The sequence below is a fragment of the Ranitomeya variabilis genome, chromosome 2, assembly GCF_051348905.1.
Source record: "Ranitomeya variabilis isolate aRanVar5 chromosome 2, aRanVar5.hap1, whole genome shotgun sequence".
Taxonomy (NCBI): Eukaryota; Metazoa; Chordata; class Amphibia; order Anura; family Dendrobatidae; genus Ranitomeya; species Ranitomeya variabilis.
The window spans coordinates 825571048-825594302 of NC_135233.1; the positions used below are offsets into that span (position 1 = coordinate 825571048).

Genomic DNA, 23255 nt, shown 5'->3' on the forward strand with positions numbered 1-23255 from the left:
ACAAGTGACTAAGAATGTGATAGCGCACAAAACTCTCCCTAAAGATAGTTCAATGAGGAAGGACAAATTAGTCCATAATCAAAAAAGAGAGAGGGAGGAATGGGACTGCAGAGAACCTGTTAGATCCTGCAATAAGAGAGTCACCTGGTCAAGGTAGTGGAGGAGGGGGAGATACCCCACGCGTATCGCCACACAGCATGGCTTCCTCAGGAGCAAGTCATCCTGCTGAGCCTTTTTAGATTTATATGTAAGATCATCCTGTCCAGCACTTAATGACTTCAGCTGTTCAGTGTAGTTTACCATAACATACTTCCGGTACATTTCCTTGGGGGGCACCTACAAGGCCCCCTATGGTTGTTAACCTTATGGTTTTTTAATTGTTTAGTTGTTTGCCTCTTGTTGATATGTTTCAATAAATTTATATATACCTTTTTGCTATACTGATTTTGGTGATCCTTCCTTATACACGCTACGTTTTTTTCTCTTTTTGGTAACACACGTTTCTAGCGTGTGGTCAGTGATCCTACATCTAATTATTAGTGATGAGCGAGTGTACTAGTTGCTCGGGTTTTCCCAGAGCACGCTCGGGTGACCTCCGAGCATTTATGACTGCTCGGAGATTTAGTTTTCATCTCGGCAGTTGAATGATTTACAGCTACTAGCCAGGCTGAGTACATGTGGGGGTTGCCTGGTTGCTAGGGAATCTCAACATGTAATCAAGCAGGCTAGTAGCTGTAAATCATTCAGCTGCCGTGATGAAAACTAAATCTCCGAGCAGTCATAAATACTCAGAGGTCACCCGAGCAACGAGTACACCCGCTCATCACTACTAATTATTAGTAGTGCCCTCATGTCCCCCCTTTTTCACCATCGTATATATGGAGATAGCGCTATCTTTCTGGTAGTTTAGGCTGAATGCCCACATTCTCATAATACAGTCTGTCCATGAGTCTCCTGATCTGATCTAACAGCCTCAAAAAAAAGTATGGTAAGATCACGAGACCACGTGTCATCGGGCTGGGAATTACGGTCCAAGCATGAATGAGCAAATTCAGATCTTGTGGAAAATTTCTAAAACATCGAACTGTGGCTTGCCTTAAAAAGCAACCTACAAGATTTCTATTGAATTGAGCAAGTGAGGGGTGATCCCTATCCAGTGTTAGATTTGGCTCAGAAGAAAACTAATGCATTACATGACTACAGTCTAATAACCACCGTACAAATAAAACTTACATGGTATAAAATCTATAGTAAAATGTAAAACAAGTGTTGTAGTTAAAAGGGATTGTCATGTACTGACCCAACTAGAAATCAAAACTAGAAGTTTTTTTTCAGCTCAGACAGAATGTGATGGCAGGCTGGCAGCAGCTATTTAGTAGCTGGTGCTTGGCTATGGCAGTGACCCAACGCCTCCCGCTGGAAGGGGTATCTAGACCGATCAAGGACTTGATCCGAGAGCGGGGATCTGCTAGGTGGGTTAATGTTATTATTATTATTTATTGTTATAGCGCCATTTATTCCATGGCGCTTTACATGTGAGGAGGGGTGTACAATAATCTTAAACAATACAAGTCATAACTGGTACAGGAGGAGAGAGGACCCTGCCCGCGAAGGCTCACAATCTACAAGGGATGGGTGAGAATACAGTAGGTGAGGATAGAGCTGGTCATGCAGCGGTTTGGACGATTGGTGGTTACTGCAGGTTGTAGGCTTGTCGGAAGAGGTGGGTCTTCAGGCTCTTTTTCAAGGTTTCGATCGAAGGCGAGTCTGATGTGTTGTGGTAGAGGGTTCCAGAGTAGGGGGGATGCACGAGAGAAATCTTGTATACAATTGTGGGAAGAGGAGATAAGAGGGGAGTAGAGGAGGAGATCTTGTGAGGATCGGAGGTTGCGTGTAGGTAAGTACCGGGAGACGAGGTCACAGATGTATGGAGGAGACAGGTTGTGGATGGCTTTGTACGTCATGGTTAGGGTTTTTTAGTGGAGTCTCTGGGCAATGGGGAGCCAGTGAAGGGATTGACAGAGGGGAGAGGCCGGGTAATAGCGGGGGGACAGGTGGATTAGTCAGGCAGCAGAGTTTAGAATAGATTGGAGGGGTGCGATTGTGTTAGAGGGGAGGCCACAGAGCAGGAGGTTGCAGTAGTCAAGGCGAGAGATGATGAGGGCATGCAGATTCTTGGTTGAGGAATGTACGGATTTGTGAAATATTTTTGAGTTGAAGTCGGCAGGAAGTGGAAAGGGCTTGGATATGTGGTTTGAAGGAGAGATCAGCGTCAAGGATTACCCCGAGGCAGCGAGCTTGTGGGACTGGGGAGAGTGGGCAGCCATGTACTGTAATGGATAGGTTCGTTGGGGGGGTCGCGTGAGATGGGGGAAAGATGATGAATTCTGTTTTGTCCATGTTAAGTTTCAGAAAGCGGAGAAGAAGGATGAAATAGTGGACAGACATTGAGGGATTCTGGTTAGTAGGGAGGTGATATCTGGTCCAGAGATGTAGATCTGTGTGTCATCAGCATAGAGGTGATACTGAAAGCCATGAAATTCTATGAGCTGTCCCAGGCCAAAGGTGTAAATAGAGAAGAGCAGGGGCCCAAGGACTGAACCTTGTGGGACTCCGATAGATAGGGGGTGAGGTGAGGAGGTGGTGTGTGAGTGGGAGAAGCTGAAGGTCTGGTCTGTTAGGTATGATGAGATCCAGGATCTCATCAATGTTTTGTTTTTATGTTAAGACAACCTCTTTAAAAAGCAAAAAGGGACAGATGCGCTGTATGTGAGAATCAGTTTGGCGGTACGGAAACCTCAGCAGTATGGAAAGGCTCACCTGAAATGGTTGTGGTGGACAGGCACAACACTGGGGCAGATTTGCATTAAAAACACCCACGGCTGGTGCACCGACCACCAATCCCAAGTGCCAAGGCTAGGAACCAGAGGAAGATCCAAAGATTAGAAAAGAGTTTTTTTCAAGCCATACCATGAGGATGAATCACAGGTGAATGTTGAAGAATATTTTTATTTTTGATTGCAGAACTACGTATTTCGGGGGCGATCCATCCCTTTCATCAGGTATCTACTCTCAAAAATAAAAATATTCTTCATTATTCACGTGTGATTTGTCCTCCCTCACAGCAGTGCCCAAAGAAACTGCTTCTTTTCTAATCCTTGGAACTACTTTAAAAGGGGGTTTTCAATTTTCCTTACACTAAAAGATCTTTTCCTAACAAATATAAAAGCCACACCAAATGCGTGTCGTTGGGCTGCAGTTTTGAAGCCAAAACTAGTGGATTAAAAAAAAATGGGAAGCAGTGCCTACTATATTCTTCACCTCCCTTCTAAAGTCCCTCCTTGTGTTGACTTTAAAATCTACATCAAATAATAATGCGAGTTGTAGTTACTTGTCTTGTACTACTTCATAAATGTAAAGTAGTTGCTAAAAAGCCACTTCTCACTCTACTACGGAAACACCTCACTTCATAATGAAAAAGGGGAAGGTTAAGTTCAATAATTCTGGCTGTGGTTTCTCTGGAGGAACTCGCCGTGGATAGCTGGGTAAGCCCCTACACACTATATATTCTGTTAGCACATCTAAGGGTGTATGGACAGATGTACACAATTTCTTTCTCCATCAGATTTCAGTACATTAGTTGTTTGCTGAAGACTATACTTCCCACAACTTTAGAGCATGTCCACCTATGGGGACATTTTGAACAGTTTTCCTTCCATAGCCTCCGTATTGCACTGTCTATTGCTGGCTGCAGAAGGAGATAACGGGGTTATTTTTTATTTACAGAGTACCATTTATTCCATGGCACTGTACATATGAAAAGGGTTTACATACAAAATACAAATATAAGTTACAATGAACAAACTAACAGTGACTGCTGACTTACAATCTCCAGGATAATGGGGACAGAGATAATAGGTTAAAAGGTTGCAGCAGCTCCGGAGGTTGTGAGGAGGCAGCAGGGGCATTGCAGGCTGTAAGCTTTCTTGAAGAGATCGGAACTTTCAGACAGAACTTGAAAACCTAATGTGGTGGTTAATCAGGTCCGTTGGTGCACAGAATTCCAAAAGATGGATACTCGGGAGAAGTCTTGGGAGACTGGGTGAAGAACGTACAAGAAGGAGAGAAGAAGGTCTTTGGAGAAATAGAGATTACGTGTGGGAAGATATTGGGAGATTAGTTCAGAGATATATTTAGGAGACAGATTATGGACGGCTTCGTAGGTCATTGTTAGTAGTTTAAATGGGATTTGTTGGGGAACTGGAAGGCAATAAACGGATTTGTAGAGGGAAAAGTGAATCAATCAGTCAGCAGAGTTAGGGATGGACTGGAGAGGTGCGAGAGTGTTAGCGGGAAGGCCACAGAGAAGAATATTGCAGTAATTAAAGCGGGAGCTGATGAGGACGTGCACTAACATGTTAGTAGGTTCAGGGTTGCGGAAAGAACAGATTCCGGAAATATTTTTGATTGGAGGTGGTAAAAGCTTGGATGTGTGGTCTCAGACAGGGCAGAGTCAAGGGTTACTCCGAGGCAGCGAACTGCTGGAGCAGGGGAAAGTGTGATGTCATTTATTGTGATTGATAGATTGAGTAAGAGAATGAAGTCGGATGGAGGAAAGATGATAAATTCAGTTTTGTCCACATTGGGCTCTAAGAATCGTGATGAGAAGAAGGATATGGCTGATAGAAACTCAGATTCTGAACAACAGAGAAGTGTCATCAGCGTATAAGTGGTACTAGAAGCTATGGGACTTTATGAGTTCTCGCAGGACACATTCTCTTTATTTTAACAGCCGTGTTGAGGATATGATTTTGTGGAACTTACTATTATATCGGTATGACAGGTTCTCTTCCTTCTCGTTAGTGCAGCTTTCCTCACACACTGCACAGCTCTCCAGTCCATACAGTGGCTGCTGATGGAGGAGCACGTGACCAGATCAGTTTATCAGTCTCCTCCAATAGAAAAGCAGTTTTCTCATGCGAGGTTTTTAATTGGACACGGCTGATAAACTGATCTGGTCACATGCTCCTTCATTAGTAACCACTGTATGGACTGGAGAGCTGTGCAGTGTGTGAGGAAAGCTGCACTAACAAGAGCAGGAAGAGAACCTGTCATACAATGGCAAGTGCCACAAAATCATGTCCTCAACACGGCTGTTAAAATAAAGAGAATGTGGCCGACCCAGGTATCTCCTTCTGCAGCCGGCAAAAGACAATGTAATACCGAGGCTACTATATTTTTAATTAAAACCAATTGCAAAAGAAGATTTTCAGCATTAATTGCATGTATTTAAGAAAAAAAACTTGTCTCCAAAAGGTGGACATCCTCTTTAACCCCTTCATGACCTTGGGATTTTCCGTTTTTACGTGTTTGTTTTTCGCTCCCCTCCTTCCCAGAGCCATAACTTTTTTATTTTTCCGTCAATATGGCCATGTGAGGGCTTATTTTTTGCGGAACGAGTTTTACTCGTCATCATTGGTTTTACCACGTCGTGTACTAGAAAACGGGAAAAAATTTCCAAGTGCGGTGAAATCGCAAAATAAGTGCAATCCCACACTTGTCTTTTGTTTGGCTTTTTTGCTAGGTTCACTAAATGCTAAAAAACTGACCTGCCATTATGATTCTCCAGGTCATTACGAGTTCATAGACACCAAACATGTCTAGGTTCTTTTTTAGTGGTGAAAAAAAATTCCAAACCTTGCTAAAAAAATAAAAAAAAAATTGTGCCATGTTCCGATACCCATAGGTCTCCATTTTTCGTGATCTGGGGTCAGGTGAGGTCTTATTTTTTGTGTGCCGAGATGATGTTTTTAATTATACCATTTTGGTGCAGATACGATCTTTTGATCGCCCGTTATTGCATTTAAACGCAACTCGGGCGGTTCGAATTTTTTTCTCTGTGCCGTTTAGCGATCAGGTTAATCCTTTTTTTTTTATTGATAGTTAGGGCGATTCTGAACGAGGCAATACCAAATATGTGTATATTTGATTTTTTTTATTGTTTTATTTGGAATGGGGCGAAAGGGGGGTGATTTAAACTTTTATATTTTTTTAAACATTTTTTTTTTAAACTTTTCCCATGCTTAGACAGCCTCCATGGGAGGCTAGAAGCTGGCAAAACTGGATCGGCTCAGCTACATAGGAACGATCATCAGATCGCTCCTATGTAGCTGAATTACAGGCTTGCTATGAGCAAACACAGGGTGGTGCTCACAGCAAGCCGGCATCAACAACCATAGAGGTCTCAAGGAGACTTCAGGTTGTCATGCCGATGCATCGCTGACCCCCGATCATGTGACGGGGGTCGGCGATGCACTCATTTCCGGCCCGATGGCCGGAAGCGGTAGTTAAATGCCGCTGTCAGCGTTTGACAGCGGCATTTAACTAGTTAATAGAGGGGGGATCGCGATTCCACCCGTCGCTATTGCGGGCACATGTCAGCTGTTCAAAACAGCTGACATGTCCCGGCTTTGATGCGGGCTCACAGCCGGAGCCCGCATCAAAGCAGGAGATCTGACCTCGGACGTACTATCCCGTCCGAGGTCAGAAAGAGGTTAAGTCCTGTGTAGACTTTTATCCAACAAGTAATTCTTTTAGATTATATATTGGAAGACAGGTGAATTATGGACTGTGATAGAGACTGTATATAAGGAGTACTGTCACTCAGGGTTTTTGACTATCTGTGAACAGAATAATGGTGTTAAGAGGTGGACATCCCCTTTAAGGAAACAAGCAATGCCCATACAATGTTCATTTTCCGTGTTTATTCATAATAATCAGCACTAAAACACTTCGACGAACGATATCATCTTATATTCCCTCATGCCGAACACAAGCGCTCATTTGAAAAGAAGAAAAACCCTTTAGCAAAGAAGGCCTATAGACATTAATTATCACATTTCTATGCAATTCGCAAGTAAAAATATATAAAAGACCATGATTGTTTTGTCCTGTGAGTCTCCTAATATGAATATTGCACACATCTCAAATTAACAGTGCTTATGTGATATAATGGTAATAGTTATTGACCATCACCATGTTTAACATTACTCATTTTATAAAATTCATAGTTTTCTTATATTTTCAATATTAACTCAGAAATGTAATTTTTGGTAGTAAAGTGAGGAGGCCTATTGGATCAGCAATCATTAATGAAATTATCCTGTTTTAAGTGCACGGTGGCTCACAGGTTGGTAATGCTGTAAACTGACAAGCTAAGCATTACTTACCAGTGGAAGACCATGCTGCGCTCCAGTGTGCCCCTCCGCTGCTCCCACTAGTCTTTGTTTCAGGACAAAAAGTGGTGACATAACTTCAACAACACGGGCCACTGATTCCAAACACTGGTCTTGTACAGTTTACCTCGTCACCACTTCTGATGCTCAGAAATCAGACTGGGAAAAGGAGGCACTGGAGCAGCAGGGTTATCGCCATGTAAGTAATACCCATTTTTAAGCAATACCAGCCGGTAGGCCAATTTAAACAGAGAAAAAGAAACCCAACCCCTAAAAGGGGCTTTCCAGGCTCCACATAAAATTATGCAGTCTTCAATGTGACTGCATATTGATGAATTGTTACAATATGCACACTGTCAGGATTCCTCTCAAATTTCCAGCTTCAGTGGGCAATCAGTTGACCGCAAGTAAGCAAATTACTGACTAGCTGCTCCAATTCTCTCAATAGAACACTGAGAAAAGTGGATGATATCCTATTTCACTAGCATATCCTATTTCACATACCCACTCAAGCTTGAAATAGAAAGGATTCTTGACAGTGTGCACACTGAACGCTGTCACAATTTCACAATCTCTACTGACTGCAAACACTAGTGACTGCAGAAGTTTATGCTGAGCCTGGAGAACCCCTTTAAGCTGAGTGTATCCATCATTACATCAATGCAGCATTGACGACTAGATTAATAGCAACTCTGAATGGTGAACAGGATAAGAAAATTATAGTAAAAAATTAATACTATAATCATTATGTCTCATAGTTTCAATTATCTTAAACTAAAATGCCAAATTTACAGAAGCAAGTCTGCCCTACATGCCTTAAGAACAAAATCCAGTTTATCTGTAGCAGAACTTAACAAAATGGATGCAGAATGTTTCATCGCTTCGTCTTTATCCACATGTACCATGCAAGGATTAAGAGGAAAGACCTTAGAGAGGTCTCTCAGATGTAGCAGTAAAACTCTTCACACGAGCAAAGAACAGTGGTGTGTACATTTTATCAATGTCAAAAGCTGTGACCGCCGTCTCCCCAGTGGACCTGCAAGAGAAGCATTCAAGGGCTGAGTAATAGAAAGACACTTATGGACAGGCAGATAAACATCTTAGATCACATTATGGTGAAACTTAATTTAACAACAGTGTAGACCAATACTTTGGGAGAGATTTCCTAAAACGGTCTCATTTTTAGGCTGTGTAAACAGATTTGACATAACCTCTTAATGCAAAATGATGTTTAGATCTGTCAGCACTGCAATGGGGGTCAGCAGATGAGCGCCCTGCAACATGGGCTGAACGCTGCTGCTAAGGCTTCTTTCACACTTGCGTCGTTTTGAATCAGTTTGGGGAAAAATCGGATCCTGCAAATGTGCCCGCAGGATGCGTTTTTTTCCCCATAGACTTGTATTGCCGACGGATCGCGACGTATGGCCATACCTTGCGTCCGTCGTGCACTGGATGCGTCGTGTTTTGGCGGACCGTCGACATGAAAAAACGTTCAAGGGAACGTTTTTCGTACGTCGCGTTCGCCATTTTCTACCGCACATACGCGGCTGGAACTCTGCCCCCTCCTCCCCGGTCTTTAGAATGGGCAGCGGATGCATTGAAAAACTGCATCCGCTGCACACGTCGTGCATAATTTTCACAACGTGCATCGGTACGTCGCGCCGACGCTTAGCGACGGAGCCGTACTGACGCAAGTGTGAAAGAAGCCTTACAATGTAAATGCCACTGTCGATCTCTCACAACAGCATTTGAATAGAGCGGGTGCAATGCCACCATACAGCGACAAGATCATGGGGCACAGATGGGTTACCAAGGACAAATATAAAATAGCTTGTCGAGTGAGTTGGAAAAATTGTCTGATAAAACATAATAAATGTGGAGTGAGTCATGTCCACAAGGTTTTGGGGGTACATCAACTCAAAAATTGAGCATATTTAAGCAATTCTCAGCCTTATGACATAGATTTCTTTTTGGTCAGAGCCCAAAGGGTCAGAAAGATTAAGAATAATAGTCCTTTGAAGGAACCACATTTTTTTAAATATTTAAATATTTTCTTATGTGCTTCACAAAAAGGAAAAGTTGCCCAACAGTGAAGGTCCATTATAAAAAGAAGATAAATCTTAAATGAAGGGAAATCAATGTACTGTGGACGGTAAATGTGAAGATCCAAAGAGGTTGTCCAAGGTAGTTTTAGGTCTTGCTAAGCTTTCCCTTAGAAATGTAGGCATGTGTAATAAGGTTACTTTTAACATTTTGTCTAATGTTATGCGATGGCCATGATGTCACTTTCGTAATGTTCCGTATACAGCCCACAGGTGTTTAGCTGAACTGCACTGCCCAGTATACATAAGATCCCTGCTCAAATTCTGGGATCACGCATGAATGATCCCAGATTACACTGAAGCACATGCAGCAGTGCAGAAGCTGTATCATGCATGAATGAGTAATGCGATCCTTGCACCCTCTACTTTTGCTCTTGGGATTCTTGATTATCTCAGCCTATCAAGAATTTCATGCAGAGCAGTAGAGGGAGTAGTGATCATCTTCTTCACTCAGAGATGAGCGATATGCTGAAGGACGAAACCATTTATGCTGAGGAATATGCTGGCACTATAGAAATAAAATTATTATTATTTATTCAGGCGGCTGAGATGAGCCGATGTGCTGTAGGATAGGGCTGTTTATCCAGGGGCTGAGATGAAACGATGTGCTGTAGGATAGGGCTGTTTATCCAGGGGCTGAGATGAGCCGATGTGCTATAGGATAGGGCTGTTTATCCAGGGGCTGAGATGATCTGATGTGCTGTAGGATAGGGCTGTTTATCCACAGGCGGAGATGTGCCGATGTGCTGTAGGATAGGGCTGTGATGAGCCAATATGCTGCAGGATAGGGCTGTTTATCCAGGGGCTGAGATGAGCCGATGTGCTGTAGGTTAGGGCTGTTTATCCAGGGGCTGAGATGAGCCAATGTGCTGTAGGATAGGGCTATTTATCCACAGTCTGAGATGAGCCGATGTGCTATAGGATAGGGCTGTTTATCCAGGGGCTGAGATGATCTGATGTGCTGTAGGATAGGGCTGTTTATCCACAGGCGGAGATGTGCCGATGTGCTGTAGGATAGGGCTGTGATGAGCCAATATGCTGCAGGATAGGGCTGTTTATCCAGGGGCTGAGATGAGCCGATGTGCTGTAGGTTAGGGCTGTTTATCCAGGGGCTGAGATGAGCCGATGTGCTGTAGGATAGGGCTGTTTATCCACAGGCTGAGATGAGCCGATGTGCTGTAGGATAGGGCTGTTTATCCAGGGGCTGAGATGAGCCGATGTGCTGTAGGATAGGGCTATTTATCCAGGGGCTGAGATGAGCCGATGTGCTGTAGGATAGGGCTGTTTATCCAGGGGCTGAGATGAGCCGATGTGCTGTAGGATAGGGCTCTTTATCCAGGGGCTGGGATGAGGCGATGTGCTGTAGGATAGGGCTGTTTATCCAACGGGCTGAGATGAGCTAATGTGCTGTAGGATAGGGCTGTTTATCCACAGGCTGAGATGAGCCGATGTGCTGTAGGATAGGGCTGTTTATCCAGGGGCTGAGATGAGCCGATGTGCTGTAGGATAGGGCTGTGATGAGCCAATATGCTGCAGGATAGGGCTGTTTATCCAGGGGCTGAGATGAGCCGATGTGCTGTAGGTTAGGGCTGTTTATCCAGGGGCTGAGATGAGCCGATGTGCTGTAGGATAGGGCTGTTTATCCAGGGGCTGAGATGAGCCGATGTGCTGTAGGATAGGGCTATTTATCCAGGGGCTGAGATGAGCCGATGTGCTGCAGGATAGGGCTGTTTATCCAGGGGCTGAGATGAGCCGATGTGCTGTAGGATAGGGCTCTTTATCCAGGGGCTGGGATGAGGCGATGTGCTGTAGGATAGGGCTGTTTATCCAACGGGCTGAGATGAGCCAATGTGCTGTAGGATAGGGCTGTTTATCCACAGGCTGAGATGAGCCGATGTGCTGTAGGATAGGGCTGTTTATCCAGGGGCTGAGATGAGCCGATGTGCTGTAGGATAGGGCTGTGATGAGCCAATATGCTGCAGGATAGGGCTGTTTATCCAGGGGCTGAGATGAGCCGATGTGCTGTAGGTTAGGGCTGTTTATCCAGGGGCTGAGATGAGCCGATGTGCTGTAGGATAGGGCTGTTTATCCAGGGGCTGAGATGAGGCGATGTGCTGTAGGATAGGGCTGTTTATCCACAGGCTGAGATGAGCCGATGTGCTGTAGGATAGGGCTGTTTATCCAGGGGCTGAGATGAGCCGATGTGCTGTAGGATAGGGCTATTTATCCAGGGGCTGAGATGAGCCGATGTGCTGTAGGATAGGGCTGTTTATCCAGGGGCTGAGATGAGCCGATGTGCTGTAGGATAGGGCTCTTTATCCAGGGGCTGGGATGAGGCGATGTGCTGTAGGATAGGGCTGTTTATCCAACGGGCTGAGATGAGCCAATGTGCTGTAGGATAGGGCTGTTTATCCACAGGCTGAGATGAGCCGATGTGCTGTAGGATAGGGCTGTTTATCCAGGGGCTGAGATGAGCCGATGTGCTGTAGGATAGGGCTGTGATGAGCCAATATGCTGCAGGATAGGGCTGTTTATCCAGGGGCTGAGATGAGCCGATGTGCTGTAGGTTAGGGCTGTTTATCCAGGGGCTGAGATGAGCCGATGTGCTGTAGGATAGGGCTGTTTATCCAGGGGCTGAGATGAGCCGATGTGCTGTAGGATAGGGCTATTTATCCAGGGGCTGAGATGAGCCGATGTGCTGCAGGATAGGGCTGTTTATCCAGGGGCTGAGATGAGCCGATGTGCTGTAGGATAGGGCTCTTTATCCAGGGGCTGGGATGAGGCGATGTGCTGTAGGATAGGGCTGTTTATCCAACAGGCTGAGATGAGCCAATGTGCTGTAGGATAGGGCTGTTTATCCACAGGCTGAGATGAGCCGATGTGCTGTAGGATAGGGCTGTTTATCCAGGGGCTGAGATGAGCCGATGTGCTGTAGGATAGGGCTGTTTATCCAGGGGCTGAGATGAGCCAATGTGCTGTAGGATAGGGCTGTTTATCCACAGGCTGAGATGAGCAAATGTGCTGTAGGATAGGGCTGTTTATCCACAGGCTGAGATGAGCCAATGTGCTGTAGGATAGGGCTGTTCATCCATGGGCTGAGATGAGCCGATGTGCTGTAGGATAGGGCTATTTATCCACAGGCTGAGATGAGCAAATGTGCTGTAGGATAGGGCTGTTTATCCACGGGCTGAGATGAGCCGATGTGCTGTAGGATAGGGCTGTTTATCCAGGGGCTGAGATGAGCCAATGTGCTGTAGGATAGGGCTATTTATCTAGGGGGCTAGGATAAGGTGTTGTACTGTATGATGGGGATGTGTATGGAGGGCCTGAGAGAAGCAATGTACTGCAGAGGTGGGTGTATGTAAAGGGGGATGAGAGGAGTGATATAATGAAAAAAGAGACTGTAAATAGAGGGACTGAGGAATGAAATAATGGCAGAGAAGGCTATATATAGAGGGGAATGAGAAGAGTAAACTACTGCAAGGTGAGAATGGATATAAAAAGGATGAGGAGCGATAGACTGCAGGAGGAAGCTGTATATAGATGGACAGAGGAAAAATTAGCTTCAGTATGGTATGATATATAGTGGTACTAAGAGAAGAAAATGCAGCATGGTATTGCATATTGAGGGGCTGAAAGGACCGATATCCTGCAGGATGGGGCTGTATGTACAAGTTCAGAGAGCAATTATGTACTGTAGGATGGTAGAGCATACAGAGTTGTTTGAGCGGAGCAACGTACTAATATACGCAAGTGTCTAAACTCCCAAAAGTGGACAGTGGCAAATAAGCAAGGAGGACAATAGCTGTATTGGAACTATAATTACCGTATTTTTCGGACTATAAGACGCACTCTTTTCCTCCCAAAATGTGGAGGTAAATGGGGGGTGCGTCTTATAGTCCGGATATATTGTCTCTGGCTGTGGTGGGGAGGTGGGGGAGTGGTATCGGAGGAGCAGCTGGTCACAGAGGCAGGTGCCGGCAGCTCCGGCTAACTCCCGTGCCCGCTGCTAAAGAGAAATGAATATGCACTGCATTCCACACCATGGGCATGGAGGGCAATGAATATTCATTTCTTCCTGGCATCCTGGTATGATTGATTGGCCCCATCCCCTTGCTGGTATGATTGATGGATACCAGGACTGGGATGGGGCCAATCATATCAGAATAAGAATGGGACCATGCATACCATGACTAGGATGGGGCCAATCAATCATATCAGAATACCACCAGGTGTTATTTCCTGATGAAGGGGGCATGAGACCCCTTAAACGCGTTGAATAAAACCACTGTGAATCGACTACATTCTCCTGAAATTCATCCCAGCGGCAGCGCGGAATTTTAACTACAAATGCCATTGAAGACAGTAGCTGCAAATAATGACTTTCTGGCTATATAACTGTTCATAGCTGAACTACTTATGAACATCACAGGCATTTTGGAAATGTTTAGATTTTGATGTGCATCCAGGATATTAGGAATTCGTCCTACCAGTAATTTTATTTCCAGGAGTCCTTCATGACAGCACCATTACACGGGCATGCTGTCATGAGGGACGCCCTAGTAAAACTCCTTGAAAGGGGATATCTGGGAATTTACAAAAAAGAAAAAATTGATCTAAGCACTAACAGGCAGGTAATTGCAACTTACCTGCCGTTCTTACCCGATACAGAGCGTTCACAGACTGTTCCTGCAGAGGATTCAGAAGCTTCTGCTGACGTCACGTCTACAGAGCAGAAGCTTCTTTTCTGGTCGGCTCTGTCGATGGGGTGGGACTTCCGAGGTCATTCTTATTGACAGCCAGATCCCGGAAGAACGACGGGAGGCGGCTGTTAATCAAAATGACCTCGGAAGTCCTGCATCGTTGCGTCAACCGAGGCAGCTCAATCCCCATGAGGAGCAGTCTGTGACTGCTCTGTGTTGGGGAAGAACGGTGCCATGCACAACAGGTAGGTAAGTTGCAATTACCTGCCTGTAGTGCTTAGATACATTTTTTGTTTTTTTGTAAAGTCACAGATACCTCTTATAAGCAATGACAGGTTTTCTATCTATGCGTTTGTTAACTTACTCTATGTGGATTATACTTATGTATATTCTAATAAACAAACTTTTTTGAAAATTAACTCACTTGTAAGTAATATGACAAGAATGATGAATCCAAACCAGCTTGTTGAATCTGTAACGGCCAGATGAGCATAGCTGAAGTCCAACGTGAAAGCTGCGATCTGTTTCCTGGACTGGCCCGCGACGAAAATAGCGATACTTTTGGTACTCTGCTGATTTCTATATTAAACAAAATGTGAAATGTTTATATGTTCAAAAAGTGTTGAAAGCAAAACTGGAATTTGCCGAATTGCATATTGTCAAGCCACAAAGCACCTGGAGGATGTCCTTTAGACTGATGATACAAAACTGGAACTTTATGGCAAGTCACAACAGCTGTATGCTCACAGATGCAAAAAAGAAGCATACAAAAGAAAAGAACATTGTACCTATTGTGAAACATGGAAGAGGCTCTGCTAAGATTTGGGTCTGCTTTTTTCAGAGTACAATGAAATCTCAAGACTATCAACACAGTCAGGAGTGAATTTTGCTGTCCAGTGTCAGAAAGCTTCGTGTGTGTCACAGGTTATGGGTCCTCAAAGAGGACAATGAGTCAAAACACAGCTAAAACATTCAAAAATGGCTAAGAGTAAAGCACTGGACTATTCTGAAATGTCATTCCATGAGCCCATTTCTAAGTCCTACAGAAAACCTGTGCAAGGAACTGGATCATGCAGTCTGGAGTAGGCACCCTTTAAACCTGAGACAGCTGGAGCAGTTTACTCATGAAAAGTGGGCCAAAATGCCTGCTGACAAGTGTAGAAGTCTCATTGACAGTTACAGAAATCTGCATCTTCATTCGTATTTTTTGTCTAATTTTCATTAGGTGGTATTCAATAAGTTTAAATTGAAAATTCATTTTTTTTCCTCAGTTTCAAGTAATTTCAGTGACCATTGCGGGGTTTCCACACTTTAATAAAGGGTACCAACAATTTTTCCATGTACCGTATTTTTCGCTTTATAAGACGCACCCCCAGATTTGGTGGTATGCCTTATAATGCCAGTGTCAGTCTTACAAATAATATATATGCCCCTTATCCTGGTATCTATATAACCCCCATCCTGGCATATGCCCCCCCCTGTGCTGGCACACTGCCCCCCTGTGCTGCTGGCACACTACCCCCCCATCTCATCCTGGATATGGCCCCCCTGTCACTATAAGCCCCCCTGCTGGCACACACATGGCCCCCCTCTCTCCATATATGCCCCCCTGCTGGCACGCACATGGGCCCCCCCCCTCTCTATATGGCACGCACATGGCCCTCCAGTCACTACATGCCCCCTGCAGGCCCGCAAATGGCCCCCCAGTCACTACATACCCCCCTGCAGGCACACACATAGCCCCCCCCCAGTCACTACATGCCCCCATGCAGGCACCCACATGGCCCCCCAGTCACTACATGCCCCCCTGCAGGCACACGCGGCCCCCCCAGTCACTACATGCCCCCCTGCTGGCACACACATAACCCCCCCCCCCCCCCCCCCAAGTCACTACATGCCCCCCCTGCAGGCACACACATAGCCCCCCCAAGTCAGTACATGCCCCCCCGCTGGCACACACATGGCCCCCCCAAGTCACTACATGCCCCCCTGCAGGCACACACATAGCCCCCCCAAGTCAGTACATGCCCTCCTGCAGGCACACACATGGCCCCCCAGTCACTACATGCCCCCCTGTAGGCACACAAGGTGAGTTAAGTGTTTGTTATTTTATCATGTGTGTGCCTGCAGGGGGGCATGTAGTGACCTCCAAACTTTAGTGACAATATCACTGGTAATACATATACATACCTCCTCTTTCTTGTTGGTTATTACTGCAAAAACTTTGGTTTGGTTATCTGTATCTTGTGACAGACGATAATGGCCAAGCAACATTGCATCAGTTCTGTGGAATTTAAAAAAGAATTTAGGAGGTGCATATTGATCTTTGCTGATGTACACCGCTACATAACCTACGTCACCCAAGAGTAAAGATGGCAGAAACAAATACAACACTTCAGAGCAGATGTGAATTAATGGGTATGAATTAGTGACAACTGGTAATGCGAAAATTAGGGGAAAAGAAACAATTTCATGCATATACAATTTTATACAGCCATTCCAAAGTAGTCCTTCTCCTTTATACAAAAGACAAACAAATAAAAAGATACAACTCCATCAGGGTAAAAGATCAAAATGGCTGGATTTCAACAAATCTGACTCCTAGTCCCATCCTAGTTCAGACAAAGATGTTGGATAATCACTTATTTCCTTCCAAGACCATGGCCAATTTACCATCACCTTTAGGGTCTGTGCACTCGTAGAATGGTCCACTGCGGATTTTTCCGCAGCGGATTTGATAAATCCGCAGGGAAAAAACACTGCGTTTTTCCTGCGGATTTATCGCGGTTTTTGTGCGGATTCCACTGCGGTTTTACACCTGCAGTTTTCTATTATGGAGCAGGTGTAAAACCGCTGCGGATTCCGCACAAAGAATTGACATGCTGCAGAATGTAAACCGGTGCGTTTCCGGCCGTTTTTTCCGCAGCATGGCCACTGTGGATTGCGTTTCCCATAGGTTTACATTGTACTGTAAAAGCATTGGAAACCGCTGCGGATCCGCAGCGTGTGAACATAGCCTTACAATCACAGTAACTTTAAAGATTTAAAGGGGATGTATCGGCAGAAAATGATCTATGGTTTTAATTATTTTATGTTAGCTTCACATTGTTTTTTTCTTATGTACATTGAAAAAAAAAATCCTTGAAGATTGTAAAATATTATATCTAATATATAATTGCCTAGAATACTACTTCCTGCAATTTGTGCCAACTTCCGTGGCTTTGTCCGGAGATAATGTCCGGAGATAAGTGACGTCACCAGTGTCCTACACCCAGGCAGAGCACAGGGGCCCCAGGCAGCATATGGGGCCCCAGGCAGAGCACAGTGGCCCCAGGCAGAGCACAGGGGCCCCAGGCAGCATATGGGGCCCCAGGCAGAGCACAGGGGCCCCAAGCAGCATATGGGGCCCCAGGCAGAGCACAGTGGCCCCAGGCAGAGCACAGGGGCCCCAGGCAGAGCACAGGGGCCCCAGGCAGAGCACAGGGGCCCCAGGGAGAGCACAGGGGCCCCAGGCAGCATATGGGGCCCCAGGCAGAGCACAGGGGCCCCAGGCAGAGCACAGGGGCCCCAGGCACATATGGGGCCCCAGGCAGAGCACAGGGGCCCCAGGCAGCATATGGGGCCCCAGGCAGAGCACAGTGGCCCCAGGCAGAGCACAGGGGCCCCAGGCAGAACATGGGGCCCCAGGCAGAGCACAGGGGCCCCAGGCAGAGCACAGGGGCCCCAGGCAGCATATGGGGCCCCAGGCAGAGCACAGGGGCCCCAGGCAGCATATGGGGCCCCAGGCAGAGCACAGTGGCCCCAGGCAGCATATGGGGCCCCAGGCAGAGCACAGTGGCCCCAGGCAGAGCACAGGGGCCCCAGGCAGCATATGGGGCCCCAGGCAGAGCACAGTGGTCCCAGGCAGAGCACAGGGGCCCCAGGCAGCTTATGGGGCCCCAGGCAGAGCACAGTGGCCCCAGGCAGAACATGGGGCCCCAGGCAGAGCACAGTGGCCCCAGGCAGAGCACAGGGGCCCCAGGCAGAACATGGGGCCCCAGGCAGAGCACAGGGGCCCCAGGCAGAACATGGGGCCCCAGGCAGAGCACAGGGGCCCCAGGCAGCATATGGGGCCCCAGGCAGAGCACAGTGGCCCCAGGCAGAGCACACACCAAATTGGAGGCCGAGGGGCCCCGCCAACCAAATCGGAGGCCGAGGAGCCCCGCCCACCAAATCGAAGGCCGAGCGGCCCCGCCCACCAAAGCGGAGGCCGAGGGGCCCGGGCCCGCCCACCACATCGGAGGCCGAGGGGCCCCGCCCACCACATCGGAGGCCGAGGGGCCCCGCCCACCACATCGGAGGCCGAGGGTCCCCGCCCACCACATCGGAGGCCGAGGGTCCCCGCCCACCAAATCGGAGGCCGAGGGTCCCCGCCCACCAAATCGGAGGCCGAGGGTCCCCGCCCACCAAATCGGAGGCCGAGGGTCCCCGCCCACCAAATTGGAGGCCGAGGGGCCCCACCAACCAAATCGGAAGCCGAGGAGCCCCGCCCACCAAATCGAAGGTCGAGGGGCCCCGCCCACCAAATCGGAGGCCGAGGGTCCCCGCCCACCAAATCGGAGGCCGAGGGTCTCCGCCCACCAAATCGGAGGACGAGGGGCCCCACCTGTGAAAATTTTACTGTGAAAATACCTGATGGGCACACAAGTATGCGCCAGTATGGGTACTAAGAGCTTTTCCACATAATAATGAAATATTTTAAAATGTCATAGAACATACCAATATACATAGTGCGGCATCCGTCCTCTGTTTTCTTGTTTTGGTGACGTCACCTTTACCACGCCCCCCTTTTTTCACCGCCCCGTGCGCCAGCTTCCCCTGGTCCACGTGTGCCGGCCAGCGGTGATTCTGACGTGTGCGGCGGGCACACACTCACCAGGGAGGACGCTCCCTTTACTCTTGGGTGTTTGTGCCGCCCCACGCCACTGCTCTAGACATCGCCACTCTGGATACTGGACTTTCACTCCTATGGGCCGCTGGCGATCCTGTCTCTACAAGCTATTAGGACGACTGCAGCCCTCCTGATAACGTGCTATCACCCTTACAAGCAGCTACACCATTAGCCAGTAAGTTTGCTTTCCTTTTTAATAGCAGCCACGCATTTCATGTGGAACTTCGGACAAAACAGGCATCTATTCTGCCATTGACTTTTGGTCGTTGCCACTATATATATCTTTATTGTGTGTCACGCTGTGTCCAGGCAGACGCTCACTCTGTATACTCACGTATTATTTATCCAGTTGGCGCGGTGCCTTTGTTTATTTAGTACTCCCAATATACATAGTTATTGATACATATTATTTATTATTTACATTATTGTTCTTAAGCAAAGAACCGTTGTTGTGGCATTTGCCACAACACGCAAAGTTGTTGTCTGATGTCTTTCATCACTCCCCTCATAAGCATGTTCATGGATCCTGTGTAACTGTACCTTAAATAACAAGAATTGTCAAGAGCTGGTGAGTGCAGCCATTTTTTGTTCTTTCTTACTATTATTTATTAATTGTATTATTCTTACATTTGAATAAATAAAGTATATATGGATTCTAGACTCCCGATTCTTTAGAATCGGGCTGCCATCTAGTACTGTATAATCTCATACCTCTTTGAGCAATTTTTGAGCCTGGACAACCCATATTACCTAGTGTCTTTCCCTATTTACTCACATTCCATAGCAGCTATACCCTGACGGCCAAACTTAGCTGAATGCCTAAGGGCAAGTTCACACTGGGCATTTTTGCTGCGTTTTTTGCTGCTTTTTATGCTAATTTTCATCTGCTTTTCACAATACCAGCAAAGTCAATGAGATTTCAGAAATCTCGTGCACACACATTGCTTTTTGTGTCATCAGGATTTTGTGCTTTGCTGCTTTTTTGGACATAGAACATGTCTCTTCTTTCAGCGTTTTTGCAGCGTTTTTCACCCATTGGCTTGAATGGGTGTTGAAAAAACGCAGCAAAAACGCAGGTACCATTATTTGCAGCGTTTTTACTGCAGAAAGTTAATTGACATTAGCATGGACAAAGAGGCAAAAAACGCAACAAATAAGCACCTAAACCTGCGTTTTTGTCACAGCTTCTTTTCTGCCAAGAAGATCAGGTTTTGCTGCAGGAAAAAAACAGCAAAAACGCCCTGTGTGAACTTACCCTAAGGTTTCAAGAAAGCAGTATCCCTTCACAACTGCTGTTCATACAGCCTCCTATATATACTGCCAGGTACATATCCTCTATAGATCTATACAGATCTTCTACTAGGGTGAATAGCCCCCTATATACAGCGTGAACCCCACATAAACGTCATTATGCAGTGAGCCCCACAGACTCCATATATAGTGTGAGCCTCAAATAGCCTCCTATAAACAGTGTGAGCCCCACTCAGCCTGTGTACATACAGCGTGAGCCACTACTTAGCCTCCCATGTACAGCGTGAGCTCCACAGTCTGATATATAGCATGTGCTCCATAGTCCCTGATATACAGCATGTGCTCCATATAGTCTCTGATATACAGCATGTGCCCCATATAGTGTGTGATATATAGCATGTGCCCTATATATACATTATATATATCTATAGTGTAAACCCCACTTTGTTGCAAGAAATAAATCTAGCTAAAAAGTGTGGGCACCTTATAGCTCCATAGCTATTCTCTACAGCTCTGCTATATACATGCAGACACACACAGCTGGGCCATGTGTGCGCACGCACTCAGCTCTACTATGCATACATACACACATACATATTATACACATATAGACACACACCTTGTCTGTATCCTTCTTCTCTTCCCGCTTTCCCGCTGCCTGTCACAAGACCTAAATGACCTGACAGAATAAGGACCTGAAGAAGGACCGGTCAGCTCCCTGGTTATTCAGCTGTACCTGTGTCCTAAGAAAACAGGAACAGCTGAAGTTTGGTCATACACTAGTCCTCCCGGGACAGCGCTCCAAATTCGGGAAAGTCCCTCTGGATACAGAATGGCTGGGGAGGTATGAACCTGCAGAGTCCTCGCCTTGCTGCAATTTGTGACAAAGCACACCACTGAACACTGGAGCTGAAGGTTCACTAGGATATCCTGGGAAGGTGATCAAGTCATCTAAATGGAGTATAAGGAATGAGACTTTATGCCTGGTACTAAACTACTCATGATTTAAATCAGTGTCTGATGCCTGCAGCTGAAGAGTGGGTGTGTATATACATGTTTATATAGCAGAGCTGAGTATACGTGTTTACATACATCAGCGTTGAATTTGTCTAAGTTTCTACACAGCAGATTTGTGTGTGAATTTATTGTGCACGCAGCAGTAATGTGTGCTGCACTGTTTGGGGTATATGTACTGATCGTGCAACAGATGTGTGTGTGCCTACCGTGCATGCAGCAGGATAACTTGCAGCATTGAGTGTATAATGTGAATGTTGGAGAGAAACACGACCAGAAGCTTAATGTTACCTCTACCTTCCTATTGAGCTCCCTAGAACGCATTATTTGCCAAAGTCCACTACCAGGGAAGTTTTACTAGATTTCCTGATGTCTGAACCCAAGATGCTTCTTATAGTCAGATCCATCCCATGGACTGAAAAATACTGTAATTATCACATGATGAATGTTTACTACTTGCTATAGAATTGTTTTTCATATCTTATATTTTGTGATAGAAATGTATTCGTAGATTATACAGGACACCAGAAATACCATAAAAAGAACATTCTGTAGACCATGTATGTTTTCAGAAATTTTCCTACATTTACAAGTCTTCTATAAAACCAAACCATACCGTGAATTTTTTGTCCGTAATCGAGGTACAATTGTTTGGGGATCCTCTGGGGTGGTAAGCATAATAATCTGCCCTTCAGGAAAAAACCTCATATATCTATAGAGAAATATTTGAACAGATAAAGGGATGACAGAAAGAAGTTTTAAAATAAATCAAGAAATTTGTTATTTTATGGATTTACAATTTAAAAACAAATCAATGTTGCACTATAATGAACAAGGAGTAAAATTGTAACTAAACCAAAAAATACCTGTAGTATTCTACTTGATGCCAAGCCCGGTAAAATCCATCCAGAGACTGCTCTCCTTGGCGTATGTATGTGGTCTTGCTTATATACACACCTAGAAACACATAATATATCATATATCAGCAATATATTCCAACCACAAACCACTGTGTATTACATACATTTACAGTATATATTTGCAGACAGGTATCTGCTATCCGACAGCATACATTACATATGTAGGGGACATGGATAAAGTGGAAATAGTGAGGTATGTTAGTCCATAGGGTAAAGCAGGGTACCCAACATGTAGCCCAAGAGCCACATGTGGCTCACGGGCCCGTGGTGTGTGGGAATCATATTGGGATACAAAATGAGCTTTTAAACTGCCTCACAAGCAAAAAAAAAAAAAAAGCATACCCCAAGAATCACAATACTAAAAGAACAATATTGATGCACTTTATTCTCTGGTGGCATTCATTAGATAGGTTCGGTGTATGGTGAACATAAACCTAAAACACATTTACAACCTGCAAAACAAATGTGAAATCCTGAATTGCAACAAATCGCATACCATCAAACCGGACACGTGGCCGTTCTAGGAACATCTGTCTCCATGTGATATATGGGACCATTTTCACACAGCTTCGACCCCAGACTTTTAAGCAAGCCAAGCGCCAGATCTCAGGATCCCTGCAATATAAAATACATTAGTTTCCAAAAACACAAGAAAACTATTAAAACACATTAAAGTACAGTAACAATGGCAGTACCTACAGGGAATGATTAGCTGCTGCTTATTTTTTCCTTTGCTTACTCTCAGCAGAGCTAAAAACACCCTATGCCAGAGCTGAGGTCTGCGATACCGGCACTGGGAGGTGGTCTGAAACACATCTGAGACTGTACTAAAACGATGTCCCATCCTGAGAGACGGGGATAGGTAGACAGGGAATGTGACTGATGGTACCGCTACTCAAAATCATTAAAATGGTTGCCCACTACCTCACTATTGACTACATATCCAGATCAGAGAAGGCACTGGACCCAGCTAAGTGTCTTCTCCCAGTTACTGCAACTCTGCTCATAATCAAGTTAAAGATAGGTCATCAATATGAAAGCAGTGGACAACCCCTTTAGTGACAGAGCCAATTTTGACCTTAATGACCAGGCCAATTTTT

At 45.7% G+C, this 23255-nt stretch overlaps 1 protein-coding gene across 1 annotated transcript in view; it reads right to left on the reverse strand.

Annotated features, from left to right (window-relative positions):
* Positions 1-6744: 6744 nt before the first annotated feature.
* Positions 6745-23255, reverse strand: part of FBXO9 (F-box protein 9) — a 60440-nt gene continuing 43929 nt past the window's right edge. Inside the window, exons 8-13 of the mRNA XM_077290039.1 lie at positions 22652-22770; positions 22102-22192; positions 21852-21947; positions 16231-16324; positions 14465-14619; positions 6745-8271 (exon numbers count right to left, since the gene is read on the reverse strand). Of these exons, the coding sequence (XP_077146154.1) occupies positions 8163-8271; positions 14465-14619; positions 16231-16324; positions 21852-21947; positions 22102-22192; positions 22652-22770 (664 nt within the window). The 3' untranslated portion in view covers positions 6745-8162. The remainder of the gene's footprint in view (positions 8272-14464; positions 14620-16230; positions 16325-21851; positions 21948-22101; positions 22193-22651; positions 22771-23255) is intronic.